The sequence below is a fragment of the Phlebotomus papatasi genome, chromosome 2 (assembly GCF_024763615.1).
Source record: "Phlebotomus papatasi isolate M1 chromosome 2, Ppap_2.1, whole genome shotgun sequence".
Lineage (NCBI taxonomy): Eukaryota > Metazoa > Arthropoda > Insecta > Diptera > Psychodidae > Phlebotomus > Phlebotomus papatasi.
In genome coordinates this window covers 79,994,038-80,018,864 of record NC_077223.1, presented here as the reverse complement: position 1 = coordinate 80,018,864, position 24,827 = coordinate 79,994,038, and the positions used below count along the sequence as shown (strand labels likewise).

At 34.3% G+C, this 24,827-nt stretch overlaps 1 protein-coding gene across 7 annotated transcripts in view; it reads left to right on the top strand.

Moving 5' to 3' along the window:
• Positions 1 to 22,495, top strand: part of LOC129804595 (mitochondrial protein C2orf69 homolog) — a 28,013-nt gene extending 5,518 nt beyond the window's left edge. Inside the window, exons 2-7 of one of the 7 annotated variants that reach the window (XR_008752003.1) lie at positions 6,968 to 7,258; positions 16,405 to 16,532; positions 16,630 to 16,734; positions 16,811 to 17,117; positions 21,181 to 21,871; positions 22,090 to 22,495. Coding sequence is in view for 4 of the 7 variants with exons in the window: in XM_055852079.1 (XP_055708054.1) it covers positions 7,073 to 7,258; positions 16,405 to 16,532; positions 16,615 to 16,734; positions 16,811 to 17,117; positions 21,181 to 21,810 (1,371 nt within the window). In the remaining 3 variants the exon portion in view is untranslated. Of the gene's footprint in view, positions 1 to 1,905; positions 3,264 to 6,967; positions 7,259 to 16,404; positions 16,533 to 16,614; positions 16,735 to 16,810; positions 17,118 to 21,180 lie in introns of those variants that run through there. The other 6 variants (XR_008752002.1, XM_055852082.1, XM_055852080.1 and 3 more) reach the window with 6 other exon arrangements.
• Positions 22,496 to 24,827: the final 2,332 nt, after the last annotated feature.

Sequence of the window (24,827 nt, the reverse complement as noted above, 5' to 3'; positions counted from 1 at the left end):
GAGAGGGAGCCTACTACAGTGGGATTTACAGGGAAAAAAGAGATGGCAAAGCGTTCCAGCTTTGTGAAATGTTCGAATATTCACGAGCATTGCCTGTACTATCTTTTTGCATGGTTTTTGGGTGTAAACCAGTTTATTAACACGAAACTGATGGGAATCTAGTCAAATCATTATTTTCATTATGATTACGTTAAGCGGTCTCTCGATTTAAGCCGTAAGTGTGTTTAGGATATTAGACATACCTATTGCTTAATCCAGAAGACGGCTTAGTAGTATACTGATGGGAATGGAGTCTAGTAATTATTTTGATACCAATTATATAAATAGGGGGTTTCCCGAATTATAGAAACCCAAGACTTAGGGGAAACTGGGACACCACCAAACACAGGGTAGCACCAAACACTGCGATTTTGGAGGAGATCGATCGAGGATTTGGAGGAGAAGGAAACGGTCAAGCTTTATGAAATCTTGGATAATATATTTATACACATTCAAAGTGCTTAAATAATTTTTTTTTCGAAAAAAAATTACAAAATGGCGGAATAATGAGTAATTTACTGGAGCGCTTCGTCACAGTACGACCTAATTGGCGGGAAATCTGCAGATAATAATTTTTGTCTGAAAAAAAAAACAGATTAATTTTCAAAACTCATAAGTTTAATTCATACTTAAACCAAGGAAAACTGAAGAAAATTATAAAATTGGACCTTTTTCCCATGTTTGTTTTTTTAAATTAGGTTTTTCGGATAAAATTTTGATTTTAACATGCTGTAAAACATAGGAAAAAAGAGATTTTCTGAAATCATTTAGGTTCAACTAGAAGAGCATTTAATTCTGAAGAAAATAAGCCCTTATGCGTTTCAAGTTTCAATCCGTCCATAAGTTTTCTTGGTATCTTTCCCGCCAATTCGACAAAATCTTGAAAATAAGAAGTGGAGAAGTGGAGTGGTGTTTCTGGCACTCACAAAACATAACTTTCGTGGAATTTAATGCAGATATTTCTACTAAAATGTACTAATACTACTCTGAAAATGAAACTATTTGTAAATTGATGTCTCAACGTGCAATAATAATTGTTAATTACAATTATTTGTGAGATGGAAGCTAACTCGCGACTTAAGATAATTTAGGCGATTCTAGTGAATAATTCTTGTTCTTATACGTGAATTGTGAAATAAATTTAAAAGTAGTTTCATTTTCAAAGGTGTACTTTGAAAATGAAAAATTTGAAAGTGCATTTCAGTAGAAATATCTGCATAAAAACCCACGAAAGTTATGTTTTGTGAGTGCTAGAAAATGTTAAGCCTCGTTTGTTGTGTGTCAGGAACTGACTTGGCTATGAACGAGCTTAGTTGTCTCTGGACTTTAGTCGTAAGTGTGTCTATAGGGCACAAGGGCCCAAATACACTCAGGCTGATCCTCGAAAATATTTAGCCTAATGAATTTGGCAGTAAAGATTTATCCCAAACTTTCATACGCTGAAGACTTAGATTTTACCGATAATGAATCGGTAATTAACCGGTATTTGTATGTATTATGTTATACGAAATTTGAAAAAAAAAAGTGCATTGCAGAGCCTATTTTGCAGAGGTTTATTAATGATCTTAAACCAATTTACAATCTCAAGCCGACTTAAGACATTTAAGTCATCAATAATGGTATTTGGCGGTGTCCTCGAATTCTTTTAATTTTTTTTTCAAATTCTGTAAAATTCATTTTTATAGAGATTATCATTAAAATAAAAGTATTTTGCCTATTTTTACTCCCGAATTGCTTTATGGTGGGAAGTTCATCTAATTCTTTACGTATAATTGTTTTCATTGAATATTCTCTTGGCGCATTCGCTGTGTGAACCAAAATACTTTCGTCACGGTTTCAAGATTTCTCCCCAATCACGATCAGTTTACTTGAGATCTTCCATCGGGACGGTTCTTATTTGCGTGAGTGAATTGAGTCTGTAGAAAATGCGTCAGAGAGCTTCGGTGCGGAGCCGTGGCTCATCTTCAACGACTGGCAGTGATCCACGGGAGAAGATCAAAGATTGCTGCCGGAAATTTGTGGCTTTTATGTGTACACAAGTGGGAGTTGGGGCACTTATTGTAGCCTATGCCCTTGTGGGTGCGGCAGCATTTATGTCCGTTGAGACGCAGGAGGTGAATCCTCAGCTGGAGTATGCGATGAATTTGAGACGAAATTGTGCAATGGATCTGTGGACAATTGTTGAGGAGCACAATTTGTTCAATAGATCCGAATGGTTGAGGGATACTAATGAAGTGTTGGTGAAATTTCAGTCAGATTTTGCGGCATTAGTGCGAAAGGGTTACGATGGTAGAACTCCAGATGAAGTTTGGACCTTTCCGGCTGCTCTGATGTTCTGTTTGTCGGTATTCACGATGATTGGGTATGGGAATATGGTGCCACGGACACAATGGGGCAAGGGTACGACGGTTATCTATGCTACATTCGGTATTCCTCTGTATATCCTGTATTTCTTGAGTATGGGTCGGGTTTTGGCTCAGTGCTTCAAGTGGCTGTACAGATGGTTTCATGAGTGTAGTCATGAAGGAGGAACAGATGGGGCTACCATTGATCCCGAATCGGGTCTCCCGAAGAAGGTCATTGTGCCCTCGACAGCCTGTCTCTGGGTCATTATTGCGTATGTGGCAACAGGGACCATTATGTTTGCTGAATGGGAGAATTGGAATTATCTGGACTCGGCATATTTTTGCGTTACGAGTCTCTGTAAGATTGGTATTGGGGACTTTGTCCCAGGAGCCAATATTCTTGATTCCCAGAGTGGAAAACAAACGAAATTAGCCATAAATTTTGTTTACATGCTCTTTGGGATGGGTCTTGTGGCCATGGCGTACAATCTCATGCGTGAGGAAGTTCGTGTGAAAATGAAGGAGATGAAGGAAGATCTCAGACTCTGTATGGAAGATGTTCGATTGAGATTTGCCAAATGCTGTGGTGACAGTGATAAAGATTCTGCTGAAGACTTTTACTTTGAATAAGTGAAGTGCGCGTTGTAGACAATTTAAACAAAAAGAAAAAAACTACAAGAATTCCATTTATATTTATAGCAATATGTTTTTATTTATATTGACTCGATGGAATTACTGGGGAGGTGAATGTGAGCGAATAAATTTGAAAAAAAAAAATAATGTGAAGATTCTTAAGTGGGTCAGAAATTTGTGAGTGACTCGGTGGCGGATGATGATGTGAGAGAGACAGGAAAATATTCACCAGAAAATCTATTTTTAGTATGGAAAATCATGTAAAATATCTCATAAAATTTTCACATATAATTCAATCTCAACACTCAGATACATTCACAGATTAATGCCAGTTTACTACTCGGAAAACCTTGAGACCTTTTGGGTTTATTGTTATTCTTCTTAAATCATACTTTTTTCTGATCTCAAAACTTGTATATATAGTTCAACAATTTGTTTTCTTTGAGGTTTTTAAAATATTTGTTCGATTTTTGCTGTCCAACAATTTTTAAATTAATTCATTTTCTATTAGAGATACATTGCCGAAAGCAAATTTATTAATAAAAGAGATGAAATGCTCGAAAACATTATTTAAATGCTATATATCCCAAAGAATAATTGTGTTTTTGAAAGGTCCAGTTTAATGTGCAAGCACCGTGCACATGAGTTCCATAATATCGCAAAAACGTTTTCACACCGTATAGGGTAGAATAGCCTAATTCAAAACCTGCTTCTTATGGGATTATTTTTGTTAAAACTTATCAATATGAATGGATTTTTAATTTATCTGGAGTACAAAGAATCAATTAATAAAATTGTGACATAGATAATATTATGAAATTTATAATTCAATAACAGTGTTTTTTAAGGTAATATTCTCTATTCTGTTAAAAATTCCCATTTTGAAGCAGTAGGGGAATTCTGTAACAAGATGACATTATCGTATGACAAATTTATTGTAGTAAATTCAGGAGCAGAACAACAGTCAAGTCCAATGAGCATCAAATGACCATTCCAAGAAGGTTTATGAAGCCTTTAGTAACTGATATCAATCGGATTTACGACTAGTGCTTCCTAATGTAATATAAATAAATATCGGATGAAAATTTATTATCGGTTTCTTACCGGCTCATAACCGATTTGAACCGGTTCAGACTTATCAGAGATTCTAAGACCTTTCCAGTGGGATCCAACAGGAACAAATTAGGTTGGAAATACTCTCTTAATAGCCTTTTAATCTTTTACATTAGAAACCCAGTAAGGTAAAATTAAGTAAGAGAGACCGGGGCAAAATGAGCCACCGATAGAGTCTTATAATGGGATGTTATAGTTTAGTTTACCTTAAAAGGATATAGGGGAAACTGGGGCACCACCAAACACGGGGTACCACAAAACACTAATTTTTATTTCTAAACTACTTACTACAGATAGTAGAAACATTCTTTTACAAATTATACTCAATGAAAAATTTCATTTTCTGGCTAATTCTGTCCCGGTCGGATCTCTCCTAATTTGGGACAATTTTTCTATCTATTTTTTTATCTATTTTTTTTGTGAAGTGAAAATTTCAAATCTAAGATAAATAAAGTACATGATCCAAAAAGATTTTTTTCAAAAAGAAATTTTTAAACATGTTTATTTCAATAAAATGTTTTTAAGACAGTGTAAACTTCATTATGAGATCCACTTTACATTGGTGGTCACGATAACTCAGAATAGATTAATTTGAACTATGAAGTCAAAAAAACCAAATAAATATTTCCTGTTAATAGAAGAGTTGAACTAGAATTTGTTGTTTCCTTGATGACAATTTATTTTACAAGACGAAACGTGATGTATATCACACCAAAAATGGTAAAGTTCGCGTAAAATTCTGCAAAAAGTCCAAATTTCTTTTTTTTTTTTTTCAAAAATCCTTTAAACAAACAACACTTGAAAGAAGAGTAAAATTAACAAAAAAATAAAAGAAAATAAATAAAGAAAATAACTATCACGAAATATTTGATTTTTGAACTTCAGATGAGTCTATGCTGAGTAATCTTGTCTACCACAAAATTATAAAAAGTCTCGAAAATGTTATACTTTTAATTTAATGCTTAAAAGATTAATTTAAATATTTTTTTATTATGATATTAACACGACTGGCACTGCCCGAGGCTTCATGAGCTTTTCGAACTCCCGATAAGGAGATCTGCCTAAATATTCTTCGCACATGTTTTGGGTGCATACAAGTTTAATAACGATTTAAATTTGTCTGTAAATCATCATAAAACCATCTCGTTGAAAATTGCTGCAGAAGAGGTTATTTTAAAAAATCATTATCCTTGAAACTAATTTTAGAAAATTATACTTTACCAATTGAAACCGATTCAGTCGGGTATGCCATACCTAAACCATTCAAATAAATCCAAATTTGAACAAATTGGTTAAAAAATAAACCCTCCCTGAAGGTGGCTTAACTTTGTCATTGACTAACTCAAGCTGGCGATTTCTCCGGTGAAAGGTGTCTATAATAAGGTGGGGTAACTGGATCGTTTTCCGAAGAGTGCTACTTAAACGCTTGTTTTTGGACAGATGAAATTCTTTTTTTATTTATTTTAAATCCATAGAATTATTCACTGTTTCATTCAGAAACATAATATTAAAAAAAAATTAAAAATATTAAAGAAAGTTTATAAAAATGATAACACTGAAATAAGTCAGCCTGCACAAACTGGGTCACCTTTTCGCTAATTCACTTTTAATTAAACCTTTGGATTTATTTTTTTTTTCACAAGGAAAAAAACAATAAATGTTTTCAATCAACCAGCTGTCATTAACGAAAATATTACTGCTAGAAAATTTTTAGTGAAGAACCCAGCTGGCACAAGATTGAAATGAGTCGATTACACTCACTTATTTAATGGATAAAAATATTATTTTTGTTTTTTTCATACTTGAATAGTTATATTATGTTACTGTAGTGAGTATATTACAGAAATAAAAGTAAAAATATTATTTTAAGTGGATTAGTCATAAACGATCCAGATAGCGAAGCGTCCGGATTAGCACACTTGACTGTATGAACGAAATGTTCAAGTAATTGGCTACAAAACGCCAAGACCAATTTTAAGACAAATTAGAAGAGAAGAACCACATTTTTGTCAGTAAGAAGGGGGATAGGAAACGAATGAAGAGGGAATGGGAAACAAATGATAAGTTTCGAGATAATGTTATTTTAGGAGGGGTCATCGCAAACCAAATGTCGATATCTTTTACCGTTTGAATTTTATATGGGTCAGAAGACCAAAAAAGAGCGACACAGAATTTTCAAAAGAAAGTCATTACCGTCACTTTATCGATTCATTACCGATTATAATCAATGTAGTCGAATTTGGAATTTCAAAACCTGTTAAATATATCCGATTTTAATCAAATCGGGTGAAAATTAGGCCCTCCAGCTCTAGTTGTGCTTTGACCTCGAATAATCCAAGGTGACGATTTTTTCGGTAAGAGGTTATCTATAAACAAATTGTTCAACTTTAACAATTTATTCAAAAATGAACAGAATTTCCAGGGGCAATTTTGAAATAAGTAAAAAGAAAAAAGTATTTGGAGAGATTAAAAGTTAGTTCGATAATTGTTATTTTGTGGGGGGCCATCGAAGCCTGCAAGTCGATATCTCTATTTAGAAACTAGAATGGTAAGACTGCAGCTTTTCCGTGAAGTTCGAGCAGTTAAAAAAATTAGAGAAATGAAAATATGCTGTTTTTTAATCTTCGCGACTATCCAACGTAAATTAACTAAATTAAATTTTTAAAATAAAATGATAAACGCTTCAATTAAAAATTTGTTAGAATTTTTAAATTTTAATATTGTTAAAAATAACAAGAAACTTGAAATGTCTCTGATACACATTTAAATCGAATTTTCAAGTGCTAGAGATACATCTCCTGCTGAGATTTGCATGAGCGTTCACTTTGTGTTTTCAGGCACTTTCGCGCAATATTCACACTCTCACCAGAGTCAGGCGGAGGGAGAGGATAGGGGGAAGGCGTAGAGACTTCCACGAGGAATCGCAGCGTAAGAGACGGAGGATGCTGGGCAACAACCCAGCGAGATTAAGTGGCTCTGGTGGCGGACCAATCCGTCTGACGGGCGTCAGTGGTTTCGAGGGACGCGTGAATGATGTGATCTACTGTCCACCGCTCCAGAAGCCCTCAGAGGCGGACGGAGAGGAGCCAGAAAATACGGCAGTTGTGTACTTTGGTGGTGACATTCAGGTAAGTCAAAAATGATATTTCTGAGAGCCAATTGATTTTGGCTTGTGATCACAGGGATGAACTTCAAAAGAATCTTTTTCTATATACCCGTCATTATGCTCAATTTTAATGGGAAAAGCTGTAAAATATTGTATTCTCCACCGGGGCATGCAAACACACTCGGAAAGAAGAGAGTCGAAGACTAATTTTAGAATAACATCTCTTCCAATTGATTCATTCGGCACGATATATTGTGAAATTGTTTTCCAAACTCTCAGACGCGCTCTTGACAACCCAGGATGAGATCAAAAGCACGTGAAAGACACAAAAAAGATTTTCTTTGCAGAAAATTTATCGTCGAATTACAATTTAGTTTGGGATAAACATTTGAAATGCAAGTTTAATTTTAGTTTAGTTTACCCATTTCCACAGAAGATTGCATTAGATTTATGAATTCTTCAGTTATAGATTGTTCCGTGTTGGAGTGTTAATATTTTGAACTGAAACTTTAATAGTTTTTAATCCTTTAAAAATCAGTTTGTCTCCATGCACCGGTAACCCAAAAGACATTTTTTTAGAGAAATCCAAAAATATTTAAATAACATTCCAGTAATATTTATTTTATTCTAACTGTGAGGATTAGAAATTTGTGTAAATATTACCTTTAGGTGTATTTAAAGTTGCCCTTTATGTCCTTGAAAAAGTTGTATTCACACTTTTGTGCCCAACGCAAATTAACTTTTGTTTGTAAACATTTTTCAAAATTTCCTATAAGAGAGAGGGAGATGACTAGATCTCTGCTCCATTCTCTCTCATTAAAATGTCAAAAATATATTTACAAAACAAAAGTTATTGCGCGTTGGGAATTAACATGAAAATGTGTTCAATTCTACTCTCTTTTTCCCAGAGAATGACAAAATAATTTTATATAGTTAACAAAGTAACATAATAATTTTGAATTTAATAGCTCCTCCCAAAAAAAATGAAGCAACGCCCCTTTCAGGAGCAATGGCCAAATAAACTTGTTTTTTGATTTTCAATTTATTAATAAAATACAAAAATTTATTAACAAACTGCAATAAAATCAATTTTACAACGTCTATACTTTTATTTTTAATTGGAATATGAACGGAATTCAGTTATTGAAAAATTGGCCACGCCCACCTACAAAGCTTATTAGAGGAAAATAAAAATTATTTATTTATGTTTAATTGCGGGACATCGAGTTTTTTGTAAAAGTTTTGAAATAATTAAAATTAATACAAAGGCTAAGTCTTGTTTTGGCCGAAAGGAGTTTTTCTTTTGACAGAGAATGACGTCAATGATAAAGTTACGATGTGACAATAAAATAAAATAATCAGAAAAGTCATATGAAATGCCACAAGTTCTTCTGCCATCAAAAGTTTGAAGCCATCGCTAGCAGCGCATTTTTAAAAAGAGAATTTTCCATTTTTCTTATTCGAATAGATGAAGCCCTATGACAGAAATGAGGTCGATAAAATTCGTATGCTGTCGGGAAACTACAATTATCTGCAACAGATAATTCTTAGGTCCTTGACACACTTAGGACTTAAGCCGAGAGGCGACTTAGCGGAAAATGATAGAAATGTGGTTTAACCATTATTTCGAATATAATTACGCTAAGCCGTCTCTTGGCTAATTCTCAAGTCTGTCAAGACCCTTATCCTATGACACAAATCAAGCTCAAATTTTAGTATGTTATAGCTGGATTTTATACCTCTATCAAACAAAAAAACTAAAATTCCTCGGTCATTTCTTGACGTGACCAGAGCTAAAAGGGGTCGAAATTCAAAAATTGACCAGCCTGTATATTCCGTTCTAAATTAACCTAAGCTTAAAAAAAATAAAGTTTAAAAGAGAAGTCCCGGCTAATACATTAAGTAGGGGGAAGTACTCTCCCTTCGTACGGTCATGCCTTCGAATATTATGAATTTTCTTTTATTTTTCCTAAGTGACTTACACATTTCTATCTAATATTAGTTAGCTTTATCATCAATTATTGATAATTGCGTTATAATTATGTGTAAGTCTCTTAGAGAAGATAAAAGAAATTCACATTATTCCAAGGCATGAACGTTCGAAGGGAGAATACTTTCCCCTACTCGACTATAATGGTCCTACTTAGCACAACTCAGGAGCATCAGCTCGCTCATGAATGTGATCATAGCATTGAGCTACTTTTGTGAAAATTGTTTAATTTTTGATCATAGATCCTGCAATTGTCACATCCCGCCCCGTTGTAAGAAATGTAGTGGGTCCCATAAAAGTGAAAAATTTTCTTTTGAAGCAGTCATTAAATATCGTAACTGTGGCGGCGCCCATTGTGCGGACGATCTTCCCGCCCGTCAAGAATTTATAAGCTTGGGGCTTCCTTGAGTTCTAAATCTAATCCTCGTAAAAATCGCCACAATAAACTACTTAAAAATACAGTAGAATCTCGCAAATTCGGCTTTTTTTAAGATCGGGCAATTTTTTAATTTGGGCAGTAGTTAAATTTGAAAAAAGTTTGTTGTTATTTTTCAAAGTTTGATTATGATTATCAAATGAAGCAAATATGCTCAAATTTACTATGGTTTATCTTAGTTTTGATGTGTTTTTGCACTATTAAGGGGTTTTCTTGAAATTTACCATAAATATGAGTATGTAAACTCAATATGTGTATGCAGATGAATAAAAAATCGTTGCATTTCAAAAAACTTGTTGCGCGAAAGGGCAGAATCACATTATCACGTACAGTGAGTGTCAATAGTTTGTTGCCTAATGAATGTTTGAGAAATCAAGTGAAAAAAATGATAGAAAAAAATACTTTTCCAAATTTTTCTTTTTGCAGATGAGCTCCTTGTAATCCGTAGATATTATTTATAGTTTTCAAAAAAAAAAATTAATTTTATTTCATATCAAAAATAATTGTTTTCCAAAAGTTGGTCATTTTTGAAAAATCAAAAGTTTGTTGCCTCATTAAAAAAACTAATTCAAAATGGTGAAAACGTGCAACCAACTTTATGTAAACCGGTTAAATTTTGAGCTTATGTCATTTGATAGGCAAATGGTGGATTTGTACATTTTTAAGGCTGTCAACGTTAAATATATAGGTGTAAGAGTGATGATAAATAACAAGAAATGATCAGTTTTTTGATAATTCATAATTTAGGTTATAATTGCAAATTACAAAAAGTTGAAAGGTGGGATATTGTCCAGAGATACTGCTGGAAGGAATCGGTGTCGCTTAATTGCCAAATTTTATGGAAATTCATGAAAAGTTATACATAAAATGGTCAAATATTATAGTTATGAGGCACGAGTACATATGAAAAACGCTACTGGTAGACCCAGGGTTTCGACTCAGAAAGTCGATAACCGCATTCTAGGTATCTCTGATAGTAACCCCATGATGTTTGCTTCAGAAATTCAGAGTCGGCTGGTTACAGAAGGCATACAGGCTTCAAAACCAACCGCAATTTAATGAAAGTGGTAAGAATAATTACTTGGTTTGCAGGTTTCCATTGGTAAACAAAACCAATCTGGTTAAAAGGTTGTAAATTCACTTGGAGCATGCTAAAAACGTAAAAATACAACCTCTTACGCAGTTTGGTTTTGCTTACCAATGGAATCTTGCGAGCCAAGTACCTATTCTTATATTTTCTTTCATTTTGAGTTTGATTTTCGAAACATTTGGAGCCTGTATGCCTTCTGTAACCAGCCGACTCTGAATTTTTGAAGCAAACATCATGGGGTTACTATCAGAGATACCTAGAATGCGGTTATCGACTTTCTGAGTTGAAACCCTGGGTCTACCAGTAGCGTTTTTCATATGTACTCGTGCCTCATAACTATAATATTTGACCATTTTATGTATAACTTTTCATGAATTTCCATAAAATTTGGCAATTAAGCGACGCCGATTCCTTCCAGCAGTATCTCTGGATAATATCCCACCTTTCAACTTTTTGTAATTTGCCATTATAACCTAAATTATGAATTATCAAAAAACTGATTATTTCTTGTTATTTATCATCACTTTTACACCTATATATTTACCATTGACAGCCTTAAAAATGTACAAATCTACCATTTGCCTGTCAAATGACATAAGCTCAAAATGTAACCGGTTTACATAAAGTTGGTTGCACGTTTTCACCATTTTGAATTAGTTTTTTTAATGAGGCAACAAACTTTTGATTTTTCAAAAATGACCATCTTTTGGAAAACAATTATTTTTGATATGAAATAAAATTAATTATTTTTTTTGAAAATTATAAATAATATCTACGGATTACAAGGAACTCATCTGCAAAAAGAAAAATTTGGAAAACTATTTTTTTCTATCATTTTTTTCACTTGATTTCTCAAACATCCATTAGGCAACAAACTATTGACACTCACTGTATATCGTTAATTTACGCATTTTCATTGCAAGAATTACGCAAATTTTCCATTACCGTATTACCTTATCTCATACTCGGTGGCACTAGGTGAAAATAATATAAGATAATTGAAGAAATAAAATGAAAATTCGATAAACGGTGAGCAAAAAAACTGTACGATTAATTTCTCTTACAGTTTTTTATTGCTCACCATTTATCGAATTTTTGTTTTATTTATTAAATTTTCTTATATTATTTTAACCTAATTCCACCGAGTTTGAGATAAGGTAAAACGATAATGGAAAATTTGCGTAAGAATTGCAATAAAAATGCGTAAATTAACGACATACGGTGAAACATTTCGCTGTCAATGTAATTCCGCCCTAATTCGGGTGACATTTTGGTCCTAAATACCCGAATTTGAGAGACTCTATTGTATATAAAAACGAGGCGAACGTCAGAGCTTTGCGGCGAATATCTAATTTAATATGGCGAAACTGTGCTTTAATAGTAAGTACAGAATAAAGGCTTTTGTAAAAATCCTTAATTAAGTAGTTTGTGTAAAAGACATGAAAAGTATTTTCATTAAGTACTTAATTAAGTAGTATCGCTTAAGCACTATTTAGTAGTTTAACTCAGGTAGTATAACTCGGGTTTCGAATGCGGCTTGGAGGCCAAATGTTGCCTTTCCAAGACCAGAAAAAAATGGGCATAAGTTGTAGCTCCTCCAGTGCTGTACTGAAAATTCTGTAGATTTTCAGTGTTCTCGGTGATTCCAATTGGTGAAATTCACCTGACTCGCTACGATTATATGCATTTTATATGATTGACATTCCCGGATCACACGTCTAAAGGAAAGATTTTACCCTTCCGTATCGGAAATTGAGGGCATAAAAAGAGAGATTTAACAGATTTTGGAATTCTCGGGGCTCAATAACTTTCCCCGATTACAAGCTATTGGGACTTATGGTGTCTACACACTAAAAGCAATTTTCGTCAAAAATTGTTTTTTTTTTTTAAATATTCGGTGTATTTTGTGCTTCTATGAACGATAGGGGCAAAAATAGCCCAAAAATTTAAGTAATTTTTCTTCAATACCAATGAATAATATTTTTCGCTTTAATGAAAAGTATTACGTACGAGTATTGTAATTTTTATTGCCAAAAGGGTTTTGCTTAAAACAAATTGGAAGTATAAAAAATAAATAAAATCAATTATGAATTTGAGAATTTAAAAATTCGCCATTTTTGAGCTTAAATATTTACTACATAGCAAATAGCTAGAGACTTGCAAAAAATATTCTCAATTCCTGCAACCTTCTACTTTACAATTATTTACAGACATAAGAAAAAAATAACTTTGGGTAGTCGGGAAAAATTATTTTCTTTATGGGACACCGGTGTTCCAATCGTCCTTAAAGGGTTAAGGACTTAATGTACTTATTGAGGACTTATTTTATACACTTGGACAAAAATGTCTTTTTTAAGAGAATGGACAATGACTTTAATTATTATAACACTGCGCTAGTACCAACTTTACCTTGTGAATTGTTGTCAACAATTTTCCGACATATTTCCCAATCCGCAAAAAATTACTCTGACTTAAAAATGACTACACAGTAAAAAATCATGTAAAAAAAAATAACGTGTAATTTCCAAATTACCACTAAAAAAATTGTAAATTTTGATTTTTACCACTATAAAAATGGTAAATTTTGTGTAAAAAATAATTTGTGTCAAAATTTTCAGCATGTAATTCAAATATGTAATTTTTACCACTATTAAAGTGGAACAGTGTCACTTAAAAAGTGGTAAATATTGCGCAGCGTGTAAAATTTGGTGCATGTAATCAGAAACGTGTAAAATCGCCATTATAGTTTGACAGCTGCTGGAAGCATCCACCTCGGTGAGTATTTTCTTTAGTTTTTTGAGTTTTATAGATTCTAATAATGAGAAATAAGACCAAATCCCTCAAGAAAATGGTGCAATACTTCTGCTCAGTGTGGATTTTCAGGGTTTTATACAAGTGATTATGAAAAAAGTGATTAAATTGCAGCGGCGTCATTACTTGCTATATTTTTGCACGTTTGTCAGTTTTCTGTCCAGTTTTCAACTTCACAGGGTGCTTTTGTGGCAGTAGGGAGCCTCCAAATCAACTGCCTTTGTGATCATCAACCCTCCAATTGCACCTCGAAGGATTTTAATGTGAATACCGTGGAGAAAACTTGAGCAAATTTGGAAGATTTTGAACTTCCTAAAACACCGCATGTCATTCCCGGAATACACTACTTCCCTCAATGTTTTTGCACTATGGGGTCCTTCTGTCTTCTTAGTGAGTTTCAAATACATCGCTTAGTGATTCTTGCCAGTTTTAGCGAAAGAAGAAAGCGCATTTTTCACTATTGAACTTCTATAATCGCGATAAGTTCCTGGAACAATTTTCCTTAGTATGGACTTTTTGGGGCACTAAATGCGATGAGTGACATCCATATTAAGGTTCTTTTGTACAATTTGGTTTATTTTATCTTTACAGAGAGAAGTTGATCACGGAGATGGGCATACAGACGAAGGAACGAAGATCTGTCTCGATCCTGACGGAACAACAATTAGGGAGAACATAAAGGAGGAATAGCTGGTGGAGTTGTGAAGGAATGTATTAGCCTCAAAAGGTCAGAGTTTTTTTCTTATTTCCATTTTTGAAACAGGAAAACTTCTATTTCACAATATCTCGTCGTTTATTTACAGATTCGTCACCAAAGTATCTTCTTTAATAAAGAATTCACGCAAGACCATAAAATCAGCAGCTATTCTGGAAGCATATGACAGCGAAAACTTTTTGTGCAAAAACATATTAAATTGTAAAAATTATTGTAAATTTTACAAGAAAATAAAATTATACATTCGAAATTACAAGTTTTTCACTTTTACATGCTCCAATTTACACACTATTTAAGATTACATTGTGAAGATTACAAGGAAAAGAAATTACACGCTGAAGATTACACGTTTTAAAAATTACATTTTTCCCAAAATTACCACTATAATAGAGATGTCAAAAATTACCTACTATTATAGTGGTACTTATTTTTTACTGTGTAGTTTTTGGTGTACAAGAAAAGGTCAAAAATATTACTCCTAATTGGAATCTTAAAAATTAGTCGTATTCGCGTCGTATTTTGGTCACAGCATTACTCAAGATTCGTTCTATGTAAATTTCTCTAATTTTTTCCCTAATTCACTACTCATACATTTTCGAAGATTTTGCCCTTCGAATGAGTCATCCGACATGTCAAAAATTTTCTAACTGGATAGCAACAACACAAAAAATCTTTTAAAATTTTCACTAAATAGGTCTTTCAGGTCTTTCCGATACAAAATTTTAATCACAAGACACTACAGAAACTGAATCAAACTCCTGAACCACAAAATTTCATTTTATAAAAAAAAGTGTTTGTGTGTTTATCATGCAAAAAATTGCCTAATTTTCATTTAATTCCTGTCGGCACTGTACATTTTCGAATCACAACACACATTTCTAATGGAGGAGCTTTTCCGCCCATTGCACACTATAATATTGTTGAGAAAATACGCGCAAATTCAACTATAGTCAAGTGTGCTAATCCGGGCGCTTCGCTATCTGGATCGTTTATGACTAATCCACTTAAAATAATATTTTTATTTTTATTTCCATAATATAGTCACTACAGTAACATAATATAACTATTCAAGTTTGAGAAAAAGCAAAGATAATATTTTTATCCATTAAATAAGTGAGTGTAATCGACTCATTTCAATCTTGTACCAGCTGGATTCTTCACTAAAAATTTTCTAGCAGTGATATTTTCGCTAATGACAGCTGGTTGATTGAAAACATTTATTGTTTTTTTTCCTTGTGAAAAAAGTATTTTAAATCCAAAGGTTTAATTAAAAGTGAATTAGCGAAAAGGCGACCCAGTTAGTGCATGCTGACTTATTTCAGTATTATCATTATTTTATAAATTTTCTTTAATATTTTTGATAATTTTTTTAATATTATGTTTCTGAATGAAACAGTGAATAATTCTATGGATTTAGAAGAAGTAAATAATAATTTTATCAGTCCAAAAACAAGCGTTTAAATAGCACTCTCCGGAAAACGATCCAGTTACCTCACCTTACTATACTTCGCGAATTCACAGTACTGAATAATTCTATTTGCCATTTGACAAGTAAAATTTCCCCTCGCATATACCCAGTGAGGGGAAGATTTTTTATAGGGACACTGGAAGTTATTGGAAGTCGACGTCATATTTTAGTCTTGAGCGAGTAATCTCAGAGTTATTATGAGGACGCCAAATGACTTCCGTAATTACCGTCATATTATTCCCCACTTTCCGTCATTCGACTCTCTGACGACCGTCATAGGGATAGGACCCGATTTTGGAATCCAGAATACATACATCCAACGGTAATCTTACTTCAAATTGCTACTTGGGTTTGAAGTACGTCACATTGACACAAGGGGCGCTGTGATCAAAAAACAAGTTCTAAAAGAAATATATTATCTCGGCTCGACCAATCGATAAGATCAAGTTTTAGGATAAAATTTTAGAGGACATTCTATGTTACATCCGGTATCCGGTCCCTAAATATTTTGATTTTATTTATAAAACTAGCAATTTCTCAAATTAAATTCCAAAGGCCTTTATTCAAAATTTCATGCATTCCGAGTTGGTTCAAATTAGGAATTTCCCCTGCAATAAGCAGATCAAGGCTCATCAGTAGTTTTTTGTTTCCTTCTTAGGACTTCCCAGAGAATATGCAAGTTCATCGAGACAGTAAGGCCTATATAAAGTATAATTTGGAGAATACGGCGTTGATGCTGCGGAATAACTTTCCAAAGTCCCACATTGTGATAATAAAGGCCGTCAGGTGGGTGCATGACTTGTTGATTGTCTAAGGCGAAACCCTTTTCCTGACCAAGCATCACCTTCCCGGGGGATGATTAATGTAGCCATGTATATTTTAGGATGGAATTCAAGACATTCAGCTGCTATGATAACTTTGTGAGGGGCTGCAATGCCGGAATTCCAGATCACACACCCATGAATCATGCACTGCAACATCTCGAAAAGTGAGTCTCGGCACATTTTCTGCATCCTAATTTTTTTTGTCTTTCGGTCTATTTGCTCATGACCAACTTTTTGTAGACTCTTGCAGAACATCCCAGTGAGGATTCGTTCGATACCAGAAAGTGAGCTCATCAGTCAAATGACGGCATTTTCGAGCTCAACAAGTGCAACGGCGACGACAACGTCAACGGCGACAGCAACGAGTTCAACGGTAACGTCAAATGCAGCTGCTCAGGATACTGGGCAGGATATGGACATTGATATTCTTCAAGTGCAGGACACTGTGAATGTTGAGTCGGACAGCGGAATCGGTTTCACCTGCAAGGACAACTCATGCAATTCAATTCCTCGATTGCCGACGGATTTGTCTCTCGATCTCCTTCAGGTTAGTTCTTTTGTTTCTTCCTTACTCTAAAGTAAAATTCTATTGAAAAAAATTTAAAGTCAAAATATTCATCCTTCAAAAAAAAAGTGAAATTTACAATTCAAATTTGCAAATTGCAATGTGTAGAGTGACATGCGAAATTCGAAGATAAAATCTCAAATTTAGTTCTTATTCATTTTCAATGATTAATAAAATTTTAAATATATTTTTTTTCATATTAAAAAAGTAATAAACAAAAATATATTTACAAAGCATGACGGTCCCTTTAATAAATTATCAGCTAAAATGAAATTAGAGAAAGAACTAAAAGGAGGGTGTCTCGGATTAACGGATAATGGTAAATTGTACGAGATAATTGGTATTGAGCATAAGCTAAATTTTTGGTTTTTGACAGCAATCAGTTTTTTAGTTACGCCCGTGTAGTTAACGTCTGAATTTTAATTTTAAATTAAAAAAAACATTCTCATAAATCTTTTTATCAGAAAAAATTACAATAATTGAAAAAAACCTGTTCCCAAATCGCGTTTTTTATATTTTCTATTTTACTTTTCTTAAATGTTCTAAAAATATTTTTGGAATTTGTTTTATATCACTTTTAAGATGTACGCAGCCCTACCAAGAATCTCTGCTTTCTAAATATATTTTGTCTTTAGAAAGTGATAACATTTCATTCATTAAAGCACCTAGTTTGCAAAGTGCGAAGCAAGGCTTTTTTTATTGATGATTTTTTTTATAATTTCTTTTTTATTTTGGTTCTAAGTTCCAAGACCTTTCATATGACCTTATAGTTACCCCAATTGGATGAAAAATACGCTCTCTAGAGAAGTCTAAACTTTAATTTTAAAAAAATATCGATAACCCGTAAGTGGTCGAAATGGTTCAAATTCCAGGTTTCCCAAAAAAAAAAATCCATGAATTCTTCTGGTTCCTTTGGTTTCCCCGGATTTCCCGTGTTTTTTTCAACGTCATCAATTCCCCATAGGGTCTTTGAATTTTTAACAAAATGAAAGAACTCAAAAGTTGATCGAACTGGGATTTTCAATATGGGATCCCGAAATCTCGGTATACTATACTTTGAGATCGGAATTATTCCTGAAACCAAGCATTGAGTAAAACGGGACCCCGGGTTCCTGAAATTCCTAATTATAGTGATCCCGAAGTCCTAGTTCTGATCAAACTTTAAACCTATGGTTACCTGAAAAAAACTTTTGGGTTTCGAAATGTTTCTAACGGTCTTTCCTAGTTTCTTTCGATACTTTGCTTCCCCATTGTTCATAAGTTTTTTTTATTCTAGCATTTAGGAATGATCTTTATCGATCCGATCTACTATATCTGATCAATGAAGATCATCCTTAAGTGCTCAAATTAAAGAAAAGCTTACTAAAAGCCAGGTATGCAAAATTCCTTCATCTACGGTTAGTTAAAGTATTTCGTGTTCTCGGTTCTTCTGTTCTCCTTTAGGTTCCTCAGTTACTCTGTGAGATCGTTGATATTCTGTTAAAAAGCAACTAAAAAAAAGTTAGAACTTCCGGTTACCCTGAAAGAAAAAAACCACTGAATTTCCAAGTATTCCTAATGGTTCCTTTAGATTCTTTGAGTACTCCATGATTTTTTTCAGTTCCTGTATGGGCTCTCCGTGTTTTCCTTGGCTGCTTAACAAGCAGGAACTCAAAAAGTAATCAAAATCGTTCGAATTCCCGGAAAGCGTTTGGGTTTTCTTTGGGTTCTTCGGGTTCCACTTGAGGCCAACGACTCCCTCAAAAAGTTCAAAAGTAATCATTGTCATTCGGACTCCCAATATTTCTTTGCGTTTCTCGTGATTTTTTATGGTTTCTTGTAGGTTCTCCGAGTTACCCATATTTTTCTCTTTGATTCCTTTGGATCCCTACAGATCCTCTGTGTTCATATCAAAAGTTATCAAAATGTTTCAAGTTCCCGGTACCTCGGGTCCAACACACATTTGCGTTTCCTTTGGGTTCTTCGAGTTTCTGATAAGAAAAATCTCAAAGGAACCCAAAATCTTCAAGCTCCCATTTTTCCGGAAAACTTTTTAGAGATTCTACCGCCGAAACGTTTTTCGTGAATTCCTTGTAGTTTCTTCGGGTTTTCCGTGAGTTCTTGTAGGTTCCTTGAGTTGCCTTTACACCTTTAATTTTTTGGTTATATATTATATGGGTTCCTACGGATTCTCTTGAAGGTCAAACAAGGGCTAAATCAATAGGAATCAAAGTAGTTCGAGTTCACAATTTTTCCGAAAATCTTTGAATTCTACGGTCCAATCAAAACCCAAACGCTTTCCATGGCTTCCTTATGGTTTCTTCGAGTTTCTCGTGAGTTCATTCTTCGGTTTCTTTGAGTTCTTATGGATCACTCGAGTTATTCATATTACTGCTCGAACTCCACGGAGAGCGCAGTAATATGTCAATGCCAAAAGCATGTTTTTTGGCATTGCTCGAAAACGCGTCTTGCGATTTTTTTTTCATTTTTGGATATGTTTTAGAAGAGATTACCCAGGCGGGCATTTTGTCCTTAGACGAAAATACCGTTGAATCAGGACAGAATCACATTGACAATAAAATGCTCGCCGTAGCCTCACCGTATTTCGTTAATTTACGCATTTTCATTGCAATTCTTACGCAAATTTTCCACTACCGTATTATCTTATCTAATATTCGGTGACACTAGATGAAAATAATATAAGAAAATTGAAGAAATAAAACGAAAATGCGATAAACGGTGAGCAAAACAAACTGTACGATTAATTTCTCATACAGTTTTTTTTTGCTCACTGTTTCGTATATTATTTTCACCTAGTGCCACCGAGTATGAGATAAGGTAATACGGTAATCGAGAATTTGCGTAATACTTGCAATGAAAATGCGTAAATTAACTAAATACGGTGAGCATTTTACTGTCAATGTGATTCTGCCCTCATTCCTAATAACGGTTTTTCAAGGTCAAAGGTTAAAAAGGCACTAGAGAGCGCATTTATCAAATGAGTGGGGTCATGTTTGGGGTCGTTGGAAAGGTCTTGGAATTTCCGACAAAACTGAACCGGTTCCAATCGGTTTTGAATCGGTAATTAATCGGTTTATAACCGATAAATAATTTTTATGCGAAATTCAATTAAATTACGCCTGAGGTGTATCTTTGGAAATATTTTGAGTGATTTATAAGTCGATTCGAATCGGTTGTGAACCGGTAATGAACCGGTTATTTACCGATAAGTAATTTTTGTTCGAATATAATTTTTATTTGTACTCTTCAAACTATTTTGTGGAATCCATTGAGTGATATGAATCGATTCAAATCGGTTGAGTACCGGTAAACCGTAAATGATACGAAAGTACTTTTGAGGTATAGCATCTAAGTTACGAGTTCGAAGATTTTGCAATTCCTGGGACGCTTTGCCACCCCTTTTTTCTTTGATTCCTCATGGGTTCCTACGCATTATAGATTCCTCGACTCGATCTTTCGGCTTCCTTGTAGGTTTCTCGCATTCTTGCATAGCTTACTAACTACACTTTGCAAAGTTTTCATTTTACTGATAGTGAGAGCCTTTTACTCCTTTTACTGCTCGAACTCTACAGAGAAAACGCGTCTAAAAAAACGCGTCGTGCAATTTTTTTTCATTTTTGGATATGTTTTAGAGATTACCCAGGCGAACATTTCGTCCTTAGACGAAAATACAGTTGAATCATTCCTAATAACGGTTTTTCAAGGTCAAAGGTTAAAAAGACACTAGAGAGCGCATTCATCAAGCGAATGGGGTCATATTTGGGGTCGTTGGAAAGGTCTTGGAATTTCCGACAAAACTGAACCAGTTCTAATCGGTTTTGAATCGGTAATGAACCGGTTCATAACCGATCAAAAATTTTTATCTGAAAATCAATCCTATTACTTTTAAAACTATTTTGGGGGATCTTTTTGAGAGATTTATGAATCGGTTCAAATCGGTTGTGAACCGGTAAACGATAAATGATGCGAAGGGGTGTTTTGCCACCCCTTTTTATAATACAAGCGATGAAATATTAAAGTCAGGAAAATGTAATCTCTAATTCAGGCTGCTGAGGAGTCCGTGGACTCAATAGGAGTTCCTAATGCCAGTGATTTGCTGTGGTGGCGCGAAGGGTTGAACCTGGACAAGGCCACACTTACGTTGATTGCCTTCAGCAAGGGCAGCGTGGTGCTCAATCAATTTATCTATGAGTTCCACTACCTCAAGACCCTCACGCCCGATGACAGCAGCATGATGAGGCTGGTGTCGCGTATACGTGACATGTATTGGTTGGATGGGGGTCACAGTGCGCCCAAGAATACGTGGATCACGTCACGGAGTCTACTGGAGACTCTGACGCGACTCAATATCAATCTGCATGTACATGTGACGCCGTATCAGGTGCTGGATGATCGGAGGCCATGGATAAGGCGAGATGAGAAGGCTTTTACGGATTTACTGAAGAGATTGGGAGCACCACTTACGCGGATTCTGCATTTTGACTCTGGTGTGACGAATCTCTTTACGCACTTTGAGGTGCTGGAGGTGTTTCGGCAGGCCAGGGTGGAACCTCCGGCGCAACCGGAAGCGGTGCCCAGTGAAGCCACCCAGAGCACATCGAGTGCTCCGGCTACGTCCACGAGTGTCTTGCAGGAGACTGGAAATGCCAAGAATGCCGAAAGTGAGGAGAACTGACAGAGATCTAAAATCATCCGGATTTCTGGTGGTGCAGAGTGATTGTTCAATTTTTGATTTTGTGAGTGAGAATGTTTTATTTCTTCTTTATTCGTACAATGTGAGTGTCCTGTCAGTCCCTACCCCCCACCAATTCCCTGCCATCTGAATTAATCCGAGTTTAATTCACTTTCACTTCCCAAAAAACGTTCCCCTATCCCTTTACTCTGTCAGTCCATTCCTCATGTTTTTTTTTGTTCTAATTTTTGTCTCTATTGAACGAATCGTGCAACTTTGCAGCATTTTACATCGAGACTTTTATGACCTTTTTCAACCTCAATCATTTAGACCAGATAACAATTTTATTTTTATTTTTATTATTTTATATTCTGGGGGATTATCAATCAGTTCAAAATGTCCAGTCTCGAAGATACAAAAAAAAAGATTTTATTGATGAAATTTAGTCCGACTTTAGCAAAAATGAAAAAAATATATATTTTCATTATTTGTAAATAAACATTAAATTTTCTCACAAAAAAATGGATTATGAGAAAATAAAATGGAAACTTTCAAGAAAAAAAAATCTTATCTAAGAAAAAATTAATAGTTCTTTGTGTAAAACACATTACCAAAAAAAAAACGGTTGAGAACAAAAATATCACAGAGACAAATGGAAGGAAATAAATAAAACTATCAAAAAATCAAACATGCATCTTTTATTAAACAATTTATTTGAATATTTTTATTTTTTCACTTTTTGTAAGGTAGTTTATCGCTCTTGTAAGCACCCAGCGCATTTGTGCTGTGCTGACAGCGCCACTTTTAGAAATGGTTTTAATTAAATTTGATTTAGGTTATGGAGGTTATGTTAAACATAACCTCGAAAAAAAGGAGAAATTGTATTGCAAATTCTCAGATTTTGATTTCAAATGCCAGATTTCTATAATTTATTTTGAAAAAAAGAACCAAAAACTACTGATTTAGGTTATAATTGATGAAAGTGATGTTGTTGAGCCATAACGAACAATGGTGAAAAATTTTTATGGGTAAATTACCGAAATTTTCAAATGGAAATTTTCTGGAAATTTTCCATTGAAAATTTCTCTGGAAAATTTCCAGCCATCTCTAATAAGTGAATTTAGTACAATCTGAAAAATATTGCAGATATGAAGGCACAATCTTTTGAGAACGGTACAGAATGCAGACTATATTTCCAGAATATACCTACTAATATGTTCTGTGGTAGGTATGTAACATAGATATTTGTGTTTTTATGTGCTCAAAATTTGAAAAAAAAATTATTTTCTCGACGTTTGAAATTTAGTTACAACAGTAGACTCCATCAAATTCGGGCATTTGGGACCAAAATGTCACCCGAATTAGACAGAAATTCGGGCGACAAGCTTTTTGAAATGCAACGAATTTTTATTCATCTGCATACACCACGGCATACACATATTGAGTTTACGTACTCAAATATATTGTAAATATCATGAAAATCCCTTAATAATGCAAAATCACATCAAAACTAAGACAAATCATGTAAAAATTTTGAGCATTATTTGCTCAATTTGATAATCATAATCATAATCAAACTTGAAAAATGTCAACAAACTTTTTTCAAACTTAACTGTTGCCCGAATTAAAAAGTAGCCGAATTAGCGAGAGTCTACTGTACAGTAGACTCTCTCAATTGGGCATTTGGGGCAAAATCTGGTTTATCGACAGATCTGTGCGTCAAAGCCTTTGTAAATTTCACTAAAAGCGCTCAATTATAAAGAATCACGATAAAATAGGAAGAATTGCAGTAAATTTGAGCAAATTAGCTTCATAATTAAACGTGAAAATTGTCAACAAAATTTTTCGCCCGATTGAAAAAGAGCCGATTGAGCGAGAGTCTACTGTACATAAAAATGGAGGATTCCGATTTGTGGATGTCATAACGTCATAAGAAATCCAAAGCACATCTAAAAGAACACGGGAAGGTCTCTAGAAACATATGAGCTTTTCTTGAATTCGAAAAGCACATTAAATAGAAACGTTTCGCGAAACACGAAGACGTTTCTAAAAACGTGGAATGCATGGAAGTATTTTTTAGTATATTGGTAAAAATGGTAAGTAAAAACGTTAATTGGTTAGTAGTGAAATATAATTGGCAAAAGAAATATTAAGAAGTTATGGCTCCGGCACACCTTTTAGATCAGGAAAATTTCATGAAGTCGAAATTCGAAACCCTTTCTTTCTCACAAGTTTTGCATATGAGGCGCTCAGAGCAAAAAAAAACTCTTAAGTCGTATGCATTTCCCTATTAAAATATCGGTTTTTTGCTCTGAGCTCCTCATATGACTATTTCATTCTTTCTCATACCAAATTCGATTGAGCTAAATTGAATTTGGAATGATGTTTAAGAGAAGAAGAAGAATGCGGAGGGAATGAGATAGCATACGCAAAAGAAGTGAGAAAGAAAGGGATGCGAATTTCGACTTCATGAAATTATCCTGATCTAAAAGATGTGCCGGAGCTATTAAATTAAAAAGAAAGAGACGTGAAATTTTGATTTCATGAAATTTTACCGATCTAAAAGGTGTGACGGGGCCATATGAATGTTGAGTAATCCTAATATCACACTTTCTATAAAAAAAATATTTCTGAGTTCGTATTTTAATTTAAAATCAATTAAATTATACTGAAAGAACTCCGATTGCAAAATCAAAACAAGCGAGAGTGAGGCTATGTTTTACTGTCCCAAAGTGTCACAATAACGAGCCGACAATGCGTGAAGAGCCGACAGGGGTCTCGGTAGCTCAATGGGCAAAGTGTTGGCTTTGTGACGCAGAGGCCCTCGGTTCGATCCTTGATCGAAGCGCGTCCGGTGAATAATTGGAAAACAGTTTTTCACCGTCCTTAAAAGCTACAAACTGAACGCTAAAATATCAAGAAGGAAGTATGATAAAAGATAATGGAGCAAAAAAAAGGATTTGTGATGGAGCAAAAAAGAAAAATGATAGGAAGAGATGAGAGGAACAAACATATAGGAA